This window comes from Salvelinus fontinalis, chromosome 19, assembly GCF_029448725.1.
Source record: "Salvelinus fontinalis isolate EN_2023a chromosome 19, ASM2944872v1, whole genome shotgun sequence".
Classification (NCBI taxonomy): domain Eukaryota; kingdom Metazoa; phylum Chordata; class Actinopteri; order Salmoniformes; family Salmonidae; genus Salvelinus; species Salvelinus fontinalis.
In genome coordinates this window covers 55,285,664-55,303,776 of record NC_074683.1, presented here as the reverse complement: position 1 = coordinate 55,303,776, position 18,113 = coordinate 55,285,664, and the positions used below count along the sequence as shown (strand labels likewise).

Below are 18,113 nucleotides of genomic sequence, written 5' to 3'. Positions count from 1 at the left end.
TGGATAACGTCTCCACAAGGACATAGCTAGCTAGATAACGGCTCCACAAGGACATAGCTAGCTGGATAACGGCTCCACAAGGACATAGCTAGCTGGATAACGGCTCCACAAGGACATAGCTAGCTGGATAACGGCTCCACAAGGACATAGCTAGCTATATAACGGTTCCACAAGGACATAGGTAGCTAGATAACGTCTCCACAAGGACAAAGCTAGCTGGATAACGGCTCCACAAGGACATAGCTAGCTAGATAACGGCTCCACAAGGACATAGCTAGCTAGATAACGGCTCCACAAGGACATAGCTAGCTGGATAACGGCTCCACAAGGACATAGCTAGCTGGATAACGTCTCCACAAGGACATAGCTAGCTAGATAACGCCTCAACAAGGACATAGCTAGCTAGATAACATCTCCACAAGGACATAGCTAGCTAGATAACGGCTCCACAAGGACATAGCTAGCTAGATAACGCCTCAACAAGGACATAGCTAGCTAGATAACATCTCCACAAGGACATAGCTAGCTAGATAACGGCTCCACAAGGACATAGCTAACTGGATAACGGCTCCACAAGGACATAGCTAGCTGGATAACGGCTCCACAAGGACATACCTAGCTAGATAACGGTTCCACAAGGACATAGCTAGCTGGATAACGATTACACAAGGACATAGCTAGCTAGATAACGGTTCCACAAGGACATAGCTAGCTAGATAACGGTTCCACAAGGACATAGCTAGCTGGATAACGGTTCCACAAGGACATAGCTAGCTGGATAACGGTTCCACAAGGACATAGCTAGATAACGGCTCCACAAGGACATAGCTAACTGGATAACGGCTCCACAAGGACATAGCTAGCTGGATAACGGCTCCACAAGGACATAGCTAGCTGGATAACGTCTCCACAAGGACATAGCTAGCTAGATAACGGCTCCACAAGGACATAGCTAGCTAGATAACGTCTCCACAAGGACATAGCTAGCTAGATAACGTCTCCACAAGGACATAGCTAGCTGGATAACGGCTCCACAAGGACATAGCTAGCTGGATAACGGTTCCACAAGGACATAGCTAGCTGGATAACGTCTCCACAAGGACATAGCTAGCTAGATAACGGCTCCACAAGGACATAGCTAGCTGGATAACGGCTCCACAAGGACATAGGTAGCTGGATAACGGCTCCACAAGGACATAGCTAGCTGGATAACGGCTCCACAAGGACATAGCTAGCTGGATAACGGCTCCACAAGGACATAGCTAGCTGGATAACGGCTCCACAAGGACATAGCTAGCTGGATAACGGCTCCACAAGGACATAGCTAGCTGGATAACGGCTCCACAAGGACATAGCTAGCTATATAACGGTTCCACAAGGACATAGGTAGCTAGATAACGTCTCCACAAGGACATAGCTAGCTAGATAACGGCTCCACAAGGACATAGCTAGCTAGATAACGGCTCCACAAGGACATAGCTAGCTAGATAACGGCTCCACAAGGACATAGCTAGCTAGATAACGGCTCCACAAGGACATAGCTTGCTAGATAACGGTTCCACAAGGACATAGCTAGCTGGATAACGGCTCCACAAGGACATAGCTAGCTGGATAACGTCTCCACAAGGACATAGCTAGCTAGATACCGGCTCCACAAGGACATAGCTAGCTGGATAACGTCTCCACAAGGACATAGCTAGCTGGATAACGGCTCCACAAGGACATAGCTAGCTAGATAACGGCTCCACAAGGACATAGCTAACTGGATAACGGCTCCACAAGGACATAGCTAGCTGGATAACGGCTCCACAAGGACATAGCTAGCTAGATAACGGTTCAACAAGGACATAGCTAGCTGGATAACGATTACACAAGGACATAGCTAGCTAGATAACGGTTCCACAAGGACATAGCTAGCTAGATAACGGTTCCACAAGGACATAGCTAGCTGGATAACGGCTCCACAAGGACATAGCTAGCTAGATAACGTCTCCACAAGGACATAGCTTGCTAGATAACGGTTCCACAAGGACATAGCTAGCTGGATAACGGCTCCACAAGGACATAGCTAGCTGGATAACGGCTCCACAAGGACATAGCTAGCTAGATAACGGCTCCACAAGGACATAGCTAGCTGGATAACGGCTCCACAAGGACATAGCTAGCTGGATAACGGTTCCACAAGGACATAGCTAGCTGGATAACGGCTCCACAAGGACATAGCTTGCTAGATAACGGTTCCACAAGGACATAGCTAGCTGGATAACGGCTCCACAAGGACATAGCTAGCTGGATAACGTCTCCACAAGGACATAGCTAGCTAGATACCGGCTCCACAAGGACATAGCTAGCTGGATAACGTCTCCACAAGGACATAGCTAGCTGGATAACGGCTCCACAAGGACATAGCTAGCTAGATAACGGCTCCACAAGGACATAGCTAACTGGATAACGGCTCCACAAGGACATAGCTAGCTGGATAACGGCTCCACAAGGACATAGCTAGCTAGATAACGGTTCAACAAGGACATAGCTAGCTGGATAACGATTACACAAGGACATAGCTAGCTAGATAACGGTTCCACAAGGACATAGCTAGCTAGATAACGGTTCCACAAGGACATAGCTAGCTGGATAACGGCTCCACAAGGACATAGCTAGCTAGATAACGTCTCCACAAGGACATAGCTTGCTAGATAACGGTTCCACAAGGACATAGCTAGCTGGATAACGGCTCCACAAGGACATAGCTAGCTGGATAACGGCTCCACAAGGACATAGCTAGCTGGATAACGTCTCCACAAGGACATAGCTAGCTAGATAACGCCTCAACAAGGACATAGCTAGCTAGATAACATCTCCACAAGGACATAGCTAGCTAGATAACGGCTCCACAAGGACATAGCTAGCTAGATAACGCCTCAACAAGGACATAGCTAGCTAGATAACATCTCCACAAGGACATAGCTAGCTGGATAACGGCTCCACAAGGACATAGCTAGCTAGATAACGGCTCCACAAGGACATAGCTAGCTAGATAACGGCTCCACAAGGACATAGCTAGCTGGATAACGGCTCCACAAGGACATAGCTATTGGATAACGGCTCCACAAGGACAAAGCTAGCTGGATAACGGCTCCACAAGGACATAGCTAGCTAGATAACGGCTCCACAAGGACATAGCTAGCTAGATAACGGCTCCACAAGGACATAGCTAGCTGGATAACGGTTCCACAAGGACATAGCTAGCTAGATAACGGCTCCACAAGGACATAGCTAGCTGGATAACGGCTCCACAAGGACATAGCTAGCTGGATAACGGCTCCACAAGGACATAGCTAGCTGGATAACGGCTCCACAAGGACATAGCTAGCTGGATAACGGCTCCACAAGGACATAGCTAGCTGGATAACGGCTCCACAAGGACATAGCTAGCTAGATAACGGCTCCACAAGGACATAGCTAGCTAGATAACGGCTCCACAAGGACATAGCTAGCTAGATAACGGCTCCACAAGGACATAGCTAGCTGGATAACGGCTCCACAAGGACATAGCTAGCTGGATAACGGTTCCACAAGGACATAGCTAGCTGGATAACGTCTCCACAAGGACATAGCTAGCTAGATAACGGCTCCACAAGGACATAGCTAGCTGGATAACGGCTCCACAAGGACATAGCTAGCTGGATAACGGCTCCACAAGGACATAGCTAGCTGGATAACGGCTCCACAAGGACATAGCTAGCTGGATAACGGCTCCACAAGGACATAGCTAGCTGGATAACGGCTCCACAAGGACATAGCTAGCTGGATAACGGCTCCACAAGGACATAGCTAGCTATATAACGGTTCCACAAGGACATAGGTAGCTAGATAACGTCTCCACAAGGACAAAGCTAGCTGGATAACGGCTCCACAAGGACATAGCTAGCTAGATAACGGCTCCACAAGGACATAGCTAGCTAGATAACGGCTCCACAAGGACATAGCTAGCTGGATAACGGCTCCACAAGGACATAGCTAGCTGGATAACGTCTCCACAAGGACATAGCTAGCTAGATAACGCCTCAACAAGGACATAGCTAGCTAGATAACATCTCCACAAGGACATAGCTAGCTAGATAACGGCTCCACAAGGACATAGCTAGCTAGATAACGCCTCAACAAGGACATAGCTAGCTAGATAACATCTCCACAAGGACATAGCTAGCTAGATAACGGCTCCACAAGGACATAGCTAACTGGATAACGGCTCCACAAGGACATAGCTAGCTGGATAACGGCTCCACAAGGACATACCTAGCTAGATAACGGTTCCACAAGGACATAGCTAGCTGGATAACGATTACACAAGGACATAGCTAGCTAGATAACGGTTCCACAAGGACATAGCTAGCTAGATAACGGTTCCACAAGGACATAGCTAGCTGGATAACGGTTCCACAAGGACATAGCTAGCTGGATAACGGTTCCACAAGGACATAGCTAGATAACGGCTCCACAAGGACATAGCTAACTGGATAACGGCTCCACAAGGACATAGCTAGCTGGATAACGGCTCCACAAGGACATAGCTAGCTGGATAACGTCTCCACAAGGACATAGCTAGCTAGATAACGGCTCCACAAGGACATAGCTAGCTAGATAACGTCTCCACAAGGACATAGCTAGCTAGATAACGTCTCCACAAGGACATAGCTAGCTGGATAACGGCTCCACAAGGACATAGCTAGCTGGATAACGGTTCCACAAGGACATAGCTAGCTGGATAACGTCTCCACAAGGACATAGCTAGCTAGATAACGGCTCCACAAGGACATAGCTAGCTGGATAACGGCTCCACAAGGACATAGGTAGCTGGATAACGGCTCCACAAGGACATAGCTAGCTGGATAACGGCTCCACAAGGACATAGCTAGCTGGATAACGGCTCCACAAGGACATAGCTAGCTGGATAACGGCTCCACAAGGACATAGCTAGCTGGATAACGGCTCCACAAGGACATAGCTAGCTGGATAACGGCTCCACAAGGACATAGCTAGCTATATAACGGTTCCACAAGGACATAGGTAGCTAGATAACGTCTCCACAAGGACATAGCTAGCTAGATAACGGCTCCACAAGGACATAGCTAGCTAGATAACGGCTCCACAAGGACATAGCTAGCTAGATAACGGCTCCACAAGGACATAGCTAACTGGATAACGGCTCCACAAGGACATAGCTAGCTGGATAACGGCTCCACAAGGACATACCTAGCTAGATAACGGTTCCACAAGGACATAGCTAGCTGGATAACGATTACACAAGGACATAGCTAGCTAGATAACGGTTCCACAAGGACATAGCTAGCTAGATAACGGTTCCACAAGGACATAGCTAGCTGGATAACGGTTCCACAAGGACATAGCTAGCTGGATAACGGTTCCACAAGGACATAGCTAGATAACGGCTCCACAAGGACATAGCTAACTGGATAACGGCTCCACAAGGACATAGCTAGCTGGATAACGGCTCCACAAGGACATAGCTAGCTGGATAACGTCTCCACAAGGACATAGCTAGCTAGATAACGGCTCCACAAGGACATAGCTAGCTAGATAACGTCTCCACAAGGACATAGCTAGCTAGATAACGTCTCCACAAGGACATAGCTAGCTGGATAACGGCTCCACAAGGACATAGCTAGCTGGATAACGGCTCCACAAGGACATAGCTAGCTGGATAACGTCTCCACAAGGACATAGCTAGCTAGATAACGCCTCAACAAGGACATAGCTAGCTAGATAACATCTCCACAAGGACATAGCTAGCTAGATAACGGCTCCACAAGGACATAGCTAGCTAGATAGCGCCTCCACAAGGACATAGCTAGCTAGATAACATCTCCACAAGGACATAGCTAGCTGGATAACGGCTCCACAAGGACATAGCTAGCTAGATAACGGCTCCACAAGGACATAGCTAGCTGGATAACGGCTCCACAAGGACATAGCTAGCTGGATAACGGCTCCACAAGGACATAGCTAGCTGGATAACGGCTCCACAAGGACAAAGCTAGCTGGATAACGGCTCCACAAGGACATAGCTAGCTAGATAACGGCTCCACAAGGACATAGCTAGCTAGATAACGGCTCCACAAGGACATAGCTAGCTGGATAACGGTTCCACAAGGACATAGCTAGCTAGATAACGGCTCCACAAGGACATAGCTAGCTGGATAACGGCTCCACAAGGACATAGCTAGCTGGATAACGGCTCCACAAGGACATAGCTAGCTGGATAACGGCTCCACAAGGACATAGCTAGCTGGATAACGGCTCCACAAGGACATAGCTAGCTAGATAACGGCTCCACAAGGACATAGCTAGCTAGATAACGGCTCCACAAGGACATAGCTAGCTAGATAACGGCTCCACAAGGACATAGCTAGCTGGATAACGGCTCCACAAGGACATAGCTAGCTGGATAACGGTTCCACAAGGACATAGCTAGCTGGATAACGTCTCCACAAGGACATAGCTAGCTAGATAACGGCTCCACAAGGACATAGCTAGCTGGATAACGGCTCCACAAGGACATAGCTAGCTGGATAACGGCTCCACAAGGACATAGGTAGCTGGATAACGGCTCCACAAGGACATAGCTAGCTGGATAACGGCTCCACAAGGACATAGCTAGCTGGATAACGGCTCCACAAGGACATAGCTAGCTGGATAACGGCTCCACAAGGACATAGCTAGCTGGATAACGGCTCCACAAGGACATAGCTAGCTGGATAACGGCTCCACAAGGACATAGCTAGCTATATAACGGTTCCACAAGGACATAGGTAGCTAGATAACGTCTCCACAAGGACAAAGCTAGCTGGATAACGGCTCCACAAGGACATAGCTAGCTAGATAACGGCTCCACAAGGACATAGCTAGCTGGATAACGGCTCCACAAGGACATAGCTAGCTGGATAACGGCTCCACAAGGACATAGCTAGCTAGATAACGGCTCCACAAGGACATAGCTAGCTGGATAACGGCTCCACAAGGACATAGCTAGCTGGATAACGGCTCCACAAGGACATAGCTAGCTGGATAACGGCTCCACAAGGACATAGCTAGCTGGATAACGGCTCCACAAGGACATAGCTAGCTGGATAACGGCTCCACAAGGACATAGCTAGCTGGATAACGGCTCCACAAGGACATAGCTAGCTGGATAACGGCTCCACAAGGACATAGCTAGCTATATAACGGTTCCACAAGGACATAGGTAGCTAGATAACGTCTCCACAAGGACAAAGCTAGCTGGATAACGGCTCCACAAGGACATAGCTAGCTAGATAACGGCTCCACAAGGACATAGCTAGCTAGATAACGGCTCCACAAGGACATAGCTAGCTGGATAACGGCTCCACAAGGACATAGCTAGCTGGATAACGGCTCCACAAGGATATAGCTAACTGGATAACGGCTCCACAAGGACATAGCTAGCTAGATAATGGCTCCACAAGGACATAGCTAGCTAGATAACGGCTCCACAAGGACATAGCTAGCTGGATAACGGTTCCACAAGGACATAGCTAGCTAGATAACGGCTCCACAAGGACATAGCTAGCTAGATAACGGCTCCACAAGGACATAGCTAGCTAGATAACGGCTCCACAAGGACATAGCTAGCTGGATAACGGCTCCACAAGGACATAGCTAGCTAGATAACGGCTCCACAAGGACATAGCTAGCTAGATAACGGCTCCACAAGGTCATAGCTAGCTGGATAACGGCTCCACAAGGACATAGCTAGCTGGATAACGGTTCCACAAGGACATAGCTAGCTGGATAACGGCTCCACAAGGACATAGCTAGCTAGATAACGGTTCCACAAGGACATAGCTAGCTGGATAACGGCTCCACAAGGACATAGCTAGCTGGATAACGGTTCCACAAGGACATAGCTAGATAACGGCTCCACAAGGACATAGCTAGCTAGATAACGTCTCCACAAGGACATAGCTAGCTAGATAACGCCTCAACAAGGACATAGCTAGCTAGATAACATCTCCACAAGGACATAGCTAGCTAGATAACATCTCCACAAGGACATAGCTAGCTAGATAACGTCTCCACAAGGACATAGCTAGCTAGATAACGCCTCAACAAGGACATAGCTAGCTAGATAACATCTCCACAAGGACATAGCTAGCTAGATAACATCTCCACAAGGACATAGCTAGCTAGATAACGGTTCCACAAGGACATAGCTAGCTGGATAACGGTTTCACAAGGACATAGCTAGCTGGATAACGGTTCCACAAGGACATAGCTAGCTAGATAACGGTTCCACAAGGACATAGCTAGCTAGATAACGGCTCCACAAGGACATAGCTAACTGGATAACGGCTCCACAAGGACATAGCTAGCTGGATAACGGCTCCACAAGTACATAGCTAGCTAGATAACGGCTCCACAAGGACATAGCTAGCTAGATAACGTCTCCACAAGGACATAGCTAGCTGGATAACGGTTCCACAAGGACATAGCTAGCTAGATAACGGCTCCACAAGGACATAGCTAGCTAGATAACGGCTCCACAAGGACATAGCTAGCTAGATAACGGCCCCACAAGGACATAGCTAGCTAGATAACGGCTCCACAAGGACATAGCTAGCTAGATAACGTCTCCACAAGGACATAGCTAGCTGGATAACGGTTCCACAAGGACATAGCTAGCTAGATAACGGCTCCACAAGGACATAGCTAGCTAGATAACGGCTCCACAAGGACATAGCTAGCTAGATAACGGCCCCACAAGGACATAGCTAGCTAGATAACGGCCCCACAAGGACATAGCTAGCTGGATAACGGCTCCACAAGGACATAACTAGCTGGATAACGTCTCCACAAGGACATAACTAGCTGGATAACGGCTCCACAAGGACATAGCTAGCTGGATAACGGCTCCACAAGGACATAGCTAGCTGGATAACGTCTCCACAAGGACATAGCTAGCTGGATAACGGCTCCACAAGGACATAGCTAGCTGGATAACTGCTCCACAAGGACATAGCTAGCTAGATAACGGCTCCACAAGGACATAGCTAGCTGGATAACGTCTCCACAAGGACATAGCTAGCTAGATAACGTCTCCACAAGGACATAGCTAGCTGGATAACGTCTCCACAAGGACATAGCTAGCTAGATAACGGCTCCACAAGGACATAGCTAGCTAGATAACGGCTCCACAAGGACATGGATAACGGCTCCACAAGGACATAGCTAGCTAGATAACGTCTCCACAAGGACATAGCTAGCTGGATAACGGCTCCACAAGGACATAGCTAGCTGGATAACGGCTCCACAAGGACATAGCTAGCTGGATAACGGCTCCACAAGGACATAGCTAGCTGGATAACGGCTCCACAAGGACATAGCTAGCTGGATAACGGCTCCACAAGGACATAGCTAGCTGGATAACGGCTCCACAAGGACATAGCTAGCTGGATAACGGCTCCACAAGGACATAGCTAGCTGGATAACGGCTCCACAAGGACATAGCTAGCTAGATAACGTCTCCACAAGGACATAGCTAGCTGGATAACGAATCCACAAGGACATAGCTAGCTGGATAACGTCTCCACAAGGACATAGCTAGCTAGATAACGTCTCCACAAGGACATAGCTAGCTAGATAACGTCTCCACAAGGACATAGCTAGCTAGATAACGGCTCCACAAGGACATAGCTAGCTAGATAACGGCTCCACAAGGACATAGCTAGCTGGATAACGGCTCCACAAGGACATAGCTAGCTAGATAACGTTTCCACAAGGACATAGCTAGCTGGATAACGGTTCCACAAGGACATAGCTAGCTGGATAACGGTTCCACAAGGACATAGCTAGCTGGATAACGGCTCCACAAGGACATAGCTAGCTGGATAACGTCTCCACAAGGACATAGCTAGCTGGATAACGGCTCCACAAGGACATAGCTAGCTGGATAACGGTTCCACAAGGACATAGCTAGCTGGATAACGGTTCCACAAGGACATAGCTAGCTGGATAACGGCTCCACAAGGACATAGCTAGCTGGATAACGGCTCCACAAGGACAAAGCTAGCTGGATAACGGCTCCACAAGGACATAGCTAGCTAGATACCGTCTCCACAAGGACATAGCTGGCTGGATAACGTCTCCACAAGGACATAGCTAGCTGGATAACGGCTCCACAAGGACATAGCTAGCTAGATAACGGCTCCACAAGGACATAGCTAACTAGATAACGGTTCCACAAGGACATAGCTAGCTGGATAACGATTACACAAGGACATAGCTAGCTAGATAACGGTTCCACAAGGACATAGCTAGCTAGATAACGGCTCCACAAGGACATAGCTAGCTGGATAACGGCTCCACAAGGACATAGGTAGCTGGATAACGGCTCCACAAGAACATAGCTAGCTGGATAACGGCTCCACAAGGACATAGCTAGCTGGATAACGGCTCCACAAGGACATAGCTAGCTGGATAACGGCTCCACAAGGACATAGCTAGCTGGATAACGGCTCCACAAGGACATAGCTAGCTGGATAACGGCTCCACAAGGACATAGCTAGCTATATAACGGTTCCACAAGGACATAGGTAGCTAGATAACGTCTCCACAAGGACAAAGCTAGCTGGATAACGGCTCCACAAGGACATAGCTAGCTGGATAACGGCTCCACAAGGATATAGCTAACTGGATAACGGCTCCACAAGGACATAGCTAGCTAGATAATGGCTCCACAAGGACATAGCTAGCTAGATAACGGCTCCACAAGGACATAGCTAGCTGGATAACGGTTCCACAAGGACATAGCTAGCTAGATAACGGCTCCACAAGGACATAGCTAGCTAGATAACGGCTCCACAAGGACATAGCTAGCTGGATAACGGCTCCACAAGGACATAGCTAGCTGGATAACGGCTCCACAAGGACATAGCTAGCTGGATAACGGTTCCACAAGGACATAGCTAGCTGGATAACGGCTCCACAAGGACATAGCTAGCTGGATAACGGCTCCACAAGGACATAGCTAGCTGGATAACGGCTCCACAAGGACATAGCTAGCTAGATAACGTCTCCACAAGGACATAGCTAGCTGGATAACGGTTCCACAAGGACATAGCTAGCTGGATAACGTCTCCACAAGGACATAGCTAGCTGGATAACGGCTCCACAAGGACATAGCTAGCTAGATAACGGCTCAACAAGGACATAGCTAGCTAGATAACGTCTCCACAAGGACATAGCTAGCTAGATAACGCCTCAACAAGGACATAGCTAGCTAGATAACATCTCCACAAGGACATAGCTAGCTAGATAACATCTCCACAAGGACATAGCTAGCTAGATAACGTCTCCACAAGGACATAGCTAGCTAGATAACGCCTCAACAAGGACATAGCTAGCTAGATAACATCTCCACAAGGACATAGCTAGCTAGATAACATCTCCACAAGGACATAGCTAGCTAGATAACGGTTCCACAAGGACATAGCTAGCTGGATAACGGTTTCACAAGGACATAGCTAGCTGGATAACGGTTCCACAAGGACATAGCTAGCTAGATAACGGTTCCACAAGGACATAGCTAGCTAGATAACGGCTCCACAAGGACATAGCTAACTGGATAACGGCTCCACAAGGACATAGCTAGCTGGATAACGGCTCCACAAGTACATAGCTAGCTAGATAACGGCTCCACAAGGACATAGCTAGCTAGATAACGTCTCCACAAGGACATAGCTAGCTGGATAACGGTTCCACAAGGACATAGCTAGCTAGATAACGGCTCCACAAGGACATAGCTAGCTAGATAACGGCTCCACAAGGACATAGCTAGCTAGATAACGGCCCCACAAGGACATAGCTAGCTAGATAACGGCTCCACAAGGACATAGCTAGCTAGATAACGTCTCCACAAGGACATAGCTAGCTGGATAACGGTTCCACAAGGACATAGCTAGCTAGATAACGGCTCCACAAGGACATAGCTAGCTAGATAACGGCTCCACAAGGACATAGCTAGCTAGATAACGGCCCCACAAGGACATAGCTAGCTAGATAACGGCCCCACAAGGACATAGCTAGCTGGATAACGGCTCCACAAGGACATAACTAGCTGGATAACGTCTCCACAAGGACATAACTAGCTGGATAACGGCTCCACAAGGACATAGCTAGCTGGATAACGGCTCCACAAGGACATAGCTAGCTGGATAACGTCTCCACAAGGACATAGCTAGCTGGATAACGGCTCCACAAGGACATAGCTAGCTGGATAACGGTTCCACAAGGACATAGCTAGCTAGATAACGGTTCCACAAGGACATAGCTAGCTAGATAACGGCTCCACAAGGACATAGCTAACTGGATAACGGCTCCTCAAGGACATAGCTAGCTGGATAACGGCTCCACAAGTACATAGCTAGCTAGATAACGGCTCCACAAGGACATAGCTAGCTAGATAACGTCTCCACAAGGACATAGCTAGCTGGATAACGGTTCCACAAGGACATAGCTAGCTAGATAACGGCTCCACAAGGACATAGCTAGCTAGATAACGGTTCCACAAGGACATAGCTAGCTAGATAACGGCCCCACAAGGACATAGCTAGCTGGATAACGGCTCCACAAGGACATAACTAGCTGGATAACGTCTCCACAAGGACATAGCTAGCTGGATAACGGCTCCACAAGGACATAGCTAGCTAGATAACGGCTCCACAAGGACATAGCTAACTAGATAACGGTTCCACAAGGACATAGCTAGCTGGATAACGATTACACAAGGACATAGCTAGCTAGATAACGGTTCCACAAGGACATAGCTAGCTAGATAACGGCTCCACAAGGACATAGGTAGCTGGATAACGGCTCCACAAGAACATAGCTAGCTGGATAACGGCTCCACAAGGACATAGCTAGCTGGATAACGGCTCCACAAGGACATAGCTAGCTGGATAACGGCTCCACAAGGACATAGCTAGCTGGATAACGGCTCCACAAGGACATAGCTAGCTGGATAACGGCTCCACAAGGACATAGCTAGCTATATAACGGTTCCACAAGGACATAGGTAGCTAGATAACGTCTCCACAAGGACAAAGCTAGCTGGATAACGGCTCCACAAGGACATAGCTAGCTGGATAACGGCTCCACAAGGATATAGCTAACTGGATAACGGCTCCACAAGGACATAGCTAGCTAGATAACGGCTCCACAAGGACATAGCTAGCTGGATAACGGCTCCACAAGGACATAGCTAGCTAGATAACGGCTCCACAAGGACATAGCTAGCTGGATAACGGTTCCACAAGGACATAGCTAGCTAGATAACGGCTCCACAAGGACATAGCTAGCTAGATAACGGCTCCACAAGGACATAGCTAGCTGGATAACGGCTCCACAAGGACATAGCTAGCTGGATAACGGCTCCACAAGGACATAGCTAGCTGGATAACGGTTCCACAAGGACATAGCTAGCTGGATAACGGCTCCACAAGGACATAGCTAGCTGGATAACGGCTCCACAAGGACATAGCTAGCTGGATAACGGCTCCACAAGGACATAGCTAGCTAGATAACGTCTCCACAAGGACATAGCTAGCTGGATAACGGTTCCACAAGGACATAGCTAGCTGGATAACGTCTCCACAAGGACATAGCTAGCTGGATAACGGCTCCACAAGGACATAGCTAGCTAGATAACGGCTCAACAAGGACATAGCTAGCTAGATAACGAAAAAACTTTTAAAAAAACTTTAAAAAAAAACTTTTTTGCTTTCTCATTATGGTGGTATTGTGTGTAGGTTGATGAGGGAAAAGGTATATTTAATCCATTTTAGAATAAGGCTGTAATGTAACAAAAGGTGGATAAAGTGAAGGGGTACTTTCCGAACACACAGTACATCTCACCCACAGACAAAATATCCTGCTCTATTTATATTGTATCCATTAAAGACTAAATGGGAGTTGAAACAGAACACATCTACTCTATAAGCCAGATATCAATGTAATCTTTATGTCGCACTCACCTGCAGACAGACGGCCATGTTGACCCTGCAGCCGAACGTGGTGCTGACGGCTCGAGGAGACAAACCCAGGTCTTTAAAGATCTTAGAGAAGGACTGGGTCAGAGTGATACGAGGACGCTCCTCTGCTACAACCATACAGGTCCTAACACACGACAGGTTTATGTTACGCAACTACACACACACACACACACACACACACACACACACACACACACACACACACACACACACACACACACACACACACACACAGGGAAGAGAAAAGAAAAGGAAGTAATCAATTCAGGCAGTGTGTGTGGTGTGTGTGCGTCCATGTGAGTGTGTGTGTTGTGTGTGCGTCCATGTGAGTGTGTGTGCGTCCATGTGAGTGTGTGTGGTGTGTGTGCGTCCATGTGAGTGTGTGTGGTGTGTTTGCTGCCTGTGTGAGTGCGTACTAACCCGTAGTGTCTCAGTCTGTGTCCCCAGCCCCTTGGTACACATCTCCATGACCGAGTAGGAGCAGAACGTGATTCTGACTTTATACTGGCTGACAGCTGACAACCACAGAGAAACATTACTGTCCAACTCTAGAGGAGGAACCAGGATCGACTGGTGGCCAGAGTATACACTAGAGAGAGACAGAGAGAGACCAGGTTATTGTTCAACTCTAGAGGAGGAACCAGGATCGACTGGTGGCCAGAGTATACACTAGAGAGAGACAGAGAGAGACCAGGTTATTGTTCAACTCTAGAGGAGGAACCAGGATCGACTGGTGGCCAGAGTATACACTAGAGAGAGACAGAGAGAGACCAGGTTATTGTTCAACTCTAGAGGAGGAACCAGGATCGACTGGTGGCCAGAGTATACACTAGAGAGAGACAGAGAGAGAGACCAGGTTATTGTTCAACTCTAGAGGAGGAACCAGGATCTCCCAGCTACACCACATGAGCACTAACTGTGCTAGTTTACAGTCCCAAAATATTGCTATGTACTGTACATGTCCTTTACCTGCTGAGGCACCAGAGAGCCAAGCCCAGGCCGCAGTAGGGGTCCAGACAGATGGCTATCTGGCGAGACGGGTACAGCTCACACTGCAGCTTGATGGAGCGACACAAGGCACTGGTGGCAGCATGGGACATCTGGAGGAAGAGATAACAGAACGACTGTCTGGGGGCACACTACAGTCTCTCTGGTATTACCGTTCAAACTAACAGTGTACAGTATGGGCAGTACACAGTCTGTGTTCCCAGGTCCCTCTAACCCTGCAGCAGAACAACTACTGTAGGTTGGAGGTCAGACCATCCAGCCAGGATGCCCGTGGTGGACACACTGAAGTCCAGGTACAGTCAGGGGTTAGTTTACCTTGACTCCAGCCAGGATGCCCGTGGTGGACACACTGAAGTCCAGGTACAGTCAGGGGTTAGTTTACCTTGACTCCAGCCAGGATGCCCGTGGTGGACACACTGAAGTCCAGGTACAGTCAGGGGTTAGTTTACCTTGACTCCAGCCAGGATGCCCGTGGTGGACACACTGAAGTCCAGGTACAGTCAGGGGTTAGTTTACCTTGACTCCAGCCAGGATGCCCATGGTGGACACACTGAAGTCCAGGTATGCCAGCATCTCTGGGGTGGGAGGTTTGTAGACCTGAAGCCTCTTCGTCCTGGGGAGGTCGTCTGGGGAGAATAACAACAGGTTTAGAGGGATCACACAGTCCTGAGCAGCATGTAACGACGGCGCCGGAGAAGAAGGCTGGTGCCCCCAACAAATTATGTTTTTTTGTTTGTTTATTTGCGTTATTTTGTAACTTATTTTGTACATAATGTTGCCGCTACCGTCTCTTAGGACCGAAAATAACTTCTGGACATCAGGACTGCGATTACTCACCAAGGACTGGAAGAATCATTTTTTTCCTTTAGTCTGACGAGCCCGACACGAATGATACACTGCTTTCCCGGGAACAGGCCCAGATCCCCGTGATTTGCGTGAAGAGGCGGCAGAGAAAAAGGGGCCAAAGGGCGGGCTGCCTTTTGAGAATTCGTAGGCGATTGAATAAACCCCCACTTCCTTCCTTTCTGCTAGAAAACGTGCAATCTTTGGAGAATTACCAACGGGACATTCAAAACTGTAATATCTTATCCTTCACGGAGTCGTGGCTGAACGATGACAATACCAACATACAGCTGGCTGGTTATAAGATGTACCGGCAGGATAGAACAGTGGCGTCTGGTAAGGGGCGGCAAACTATGTATTTTTGTAAATAACAGCTGGTGTACGATATCTAAGGAAGTCTCGAGCTATTGCTCGCCTCAGGTAGAGTATCTCATGATAAACTGTAGACCACACAATCTACCTAGAGAGTTCTCATCTGTATTTTTTGTTGAGGTTTACATACCACTACAGTCAGAGGCTGGCACTAATACAGCATTGAATGAGCTGTATTCTGCCATAAGCAAACAAGAAACAGCTCACCCAGAGGCGGCGCTCCTAGTGGCCGGGGACTATAATGGAGGGAAACTTAAATCCGTTTTACCTAATATCTATCAGCATGTTAAAATGTGCAACCAGAGAGGGAAAAAAACTCTGGACCACCTTTACTCCACACACAGAGACGCGTACAAAGCTCTTCCTCGCCCTCCATTTGGCAAATCTGACCACAACTCTATCCTCCTGATTCCTGCGTACAAGCATAAATTAAAGCAGGAAGTACCAGTGACTAGATCAATAAAAAAGGTGGTCAGATGAAGCAGATGCTAAGCTACAGGACTGTTTTGCTATCACACACTGGAATATGTTCCGGGATTCTTCCGTTGGCATTGAGGAGAACACCACATCAGTCACTGGCTTATTCAATAAGTGCATCGATAACGTTGACCGTACGTACATACCCCAAGCAGAAGCCATGGATTACAGGCAACATCCGCACTGAGCTTAAGGGTAGAGCTGCCGCTTTCAAGGAGCGGAACTCTAACCTGGAAGCTTATAAGAAATCCCGCTATGCCCTCCGACGAACCATCAAACAGGAAAAGCATCAATACAGGACTAAGATCGAATTGTACGACACCGGTTCTGACTCTCGTCGCATGTGGCAGTGCTTGCAAACCATTACAGAATACAAAGAGAAGCACAGCCGAGAGCTGCCCAGTCACACGAGCCGCCCAGAAGAGCTAAACTACTTCTACGCTCGCTTCGAAGCAAATAACACTGAAACATGCATGAGAACACTAGCTGTTCCGGAAGACTGTGATGACGCTCTCTGTAGCCGATGTGAGTAAGACCTTTAAACAGCTCAACATTCACAAGGCCGCAGGGCCAGACGTATTACCAGGACGTGCACTGCGAGCATGCGCTGACCGACTGGCAAGTGTCTTCACTGACATTTTCAACCTCTCCCTGTCCGAGTCTGTAATACCAACATGTTTTAAGCAGACCACCATCGTGTCTGTGCCCAAGAACACTAAGGTAACCTGCCTAAATGACTACCGACCCGTAGCACTCACATCTATAGCCATGAAGTGCTACATTATCCCAGAAACCCACTCCAATTTGCATACCGCCCCAACAGATGATGCAGTCACTTTTGCCCTTTCCCACCTGGACAAAAGGAACACCTATGTGAGAATGCTGTTCATTGACTACAGCTCAGCGTTCAACATCATAGTGTCCTCAAAGCTCATCACTAAGCTAAGGACCCTAGGACTAAACACCTCCCTCTGCAACTGGATCCTGGACTTCCTGATGGGCCGCCCCCAGGTGGTGAGGGTAGGTAACAACACATCCGCCACACTGATCCTCAACACAGGGGCCTCTCAGGGGTGCGTGCTCAGTCCCCTCCTGTACTCCCTGTTCACTCATGACTGCACGGCCAGGCACAACTCCAACACCATCATTAAGTTTGCCGATGACAACAGTGGTAGGACTGATCACCGACAACGACGAGAGCCTATAGGGAGGAGGTCAGAGACCTGGCCGTGTGGTGCCAGGACAAAAACCTCTCCCTCAACATGATCAAGACAAAGGCGATGACTGTGGACTGCAGGAAAAAGAGGACTGAGCACGTCCCCA

General features: G+C 48.4%; 1 protein-coding gene across 1 annotated transcript in view; it reads right to left on the bottom strand.

Moving 5' to 3' along the window:
- The window catches only part of dip2a (disco-interacting protein 2 homolog A), a 341,096-nt gene that overhangs the window by 36,532 nt on the left and 286,451 nt on the right, over positions 1–18,113 (bottom strand). Inside the window, exons 28-31 of the mRNA XM_055871968.1 lie at positions 15,615–15,724; positions 15,060–15,190; positions 14,511–14,679; positions 14,073–14,243 (exon numbers count right to left, since the gene is read on the bottom strand). Coding sequence (XP_055727943.1) covers positions 14,073–14,243; positions 14,511–14,679; positions 15,060–15,190; positions 15,615–15,724 — 581 coding nt within the window. The remainder of the gene's footprint in view (positions 1–14,072; positions 14,244–14,510; positions 14,680–15,059; positions 15,191–15,614; positions 15,725–18,113) is intronic.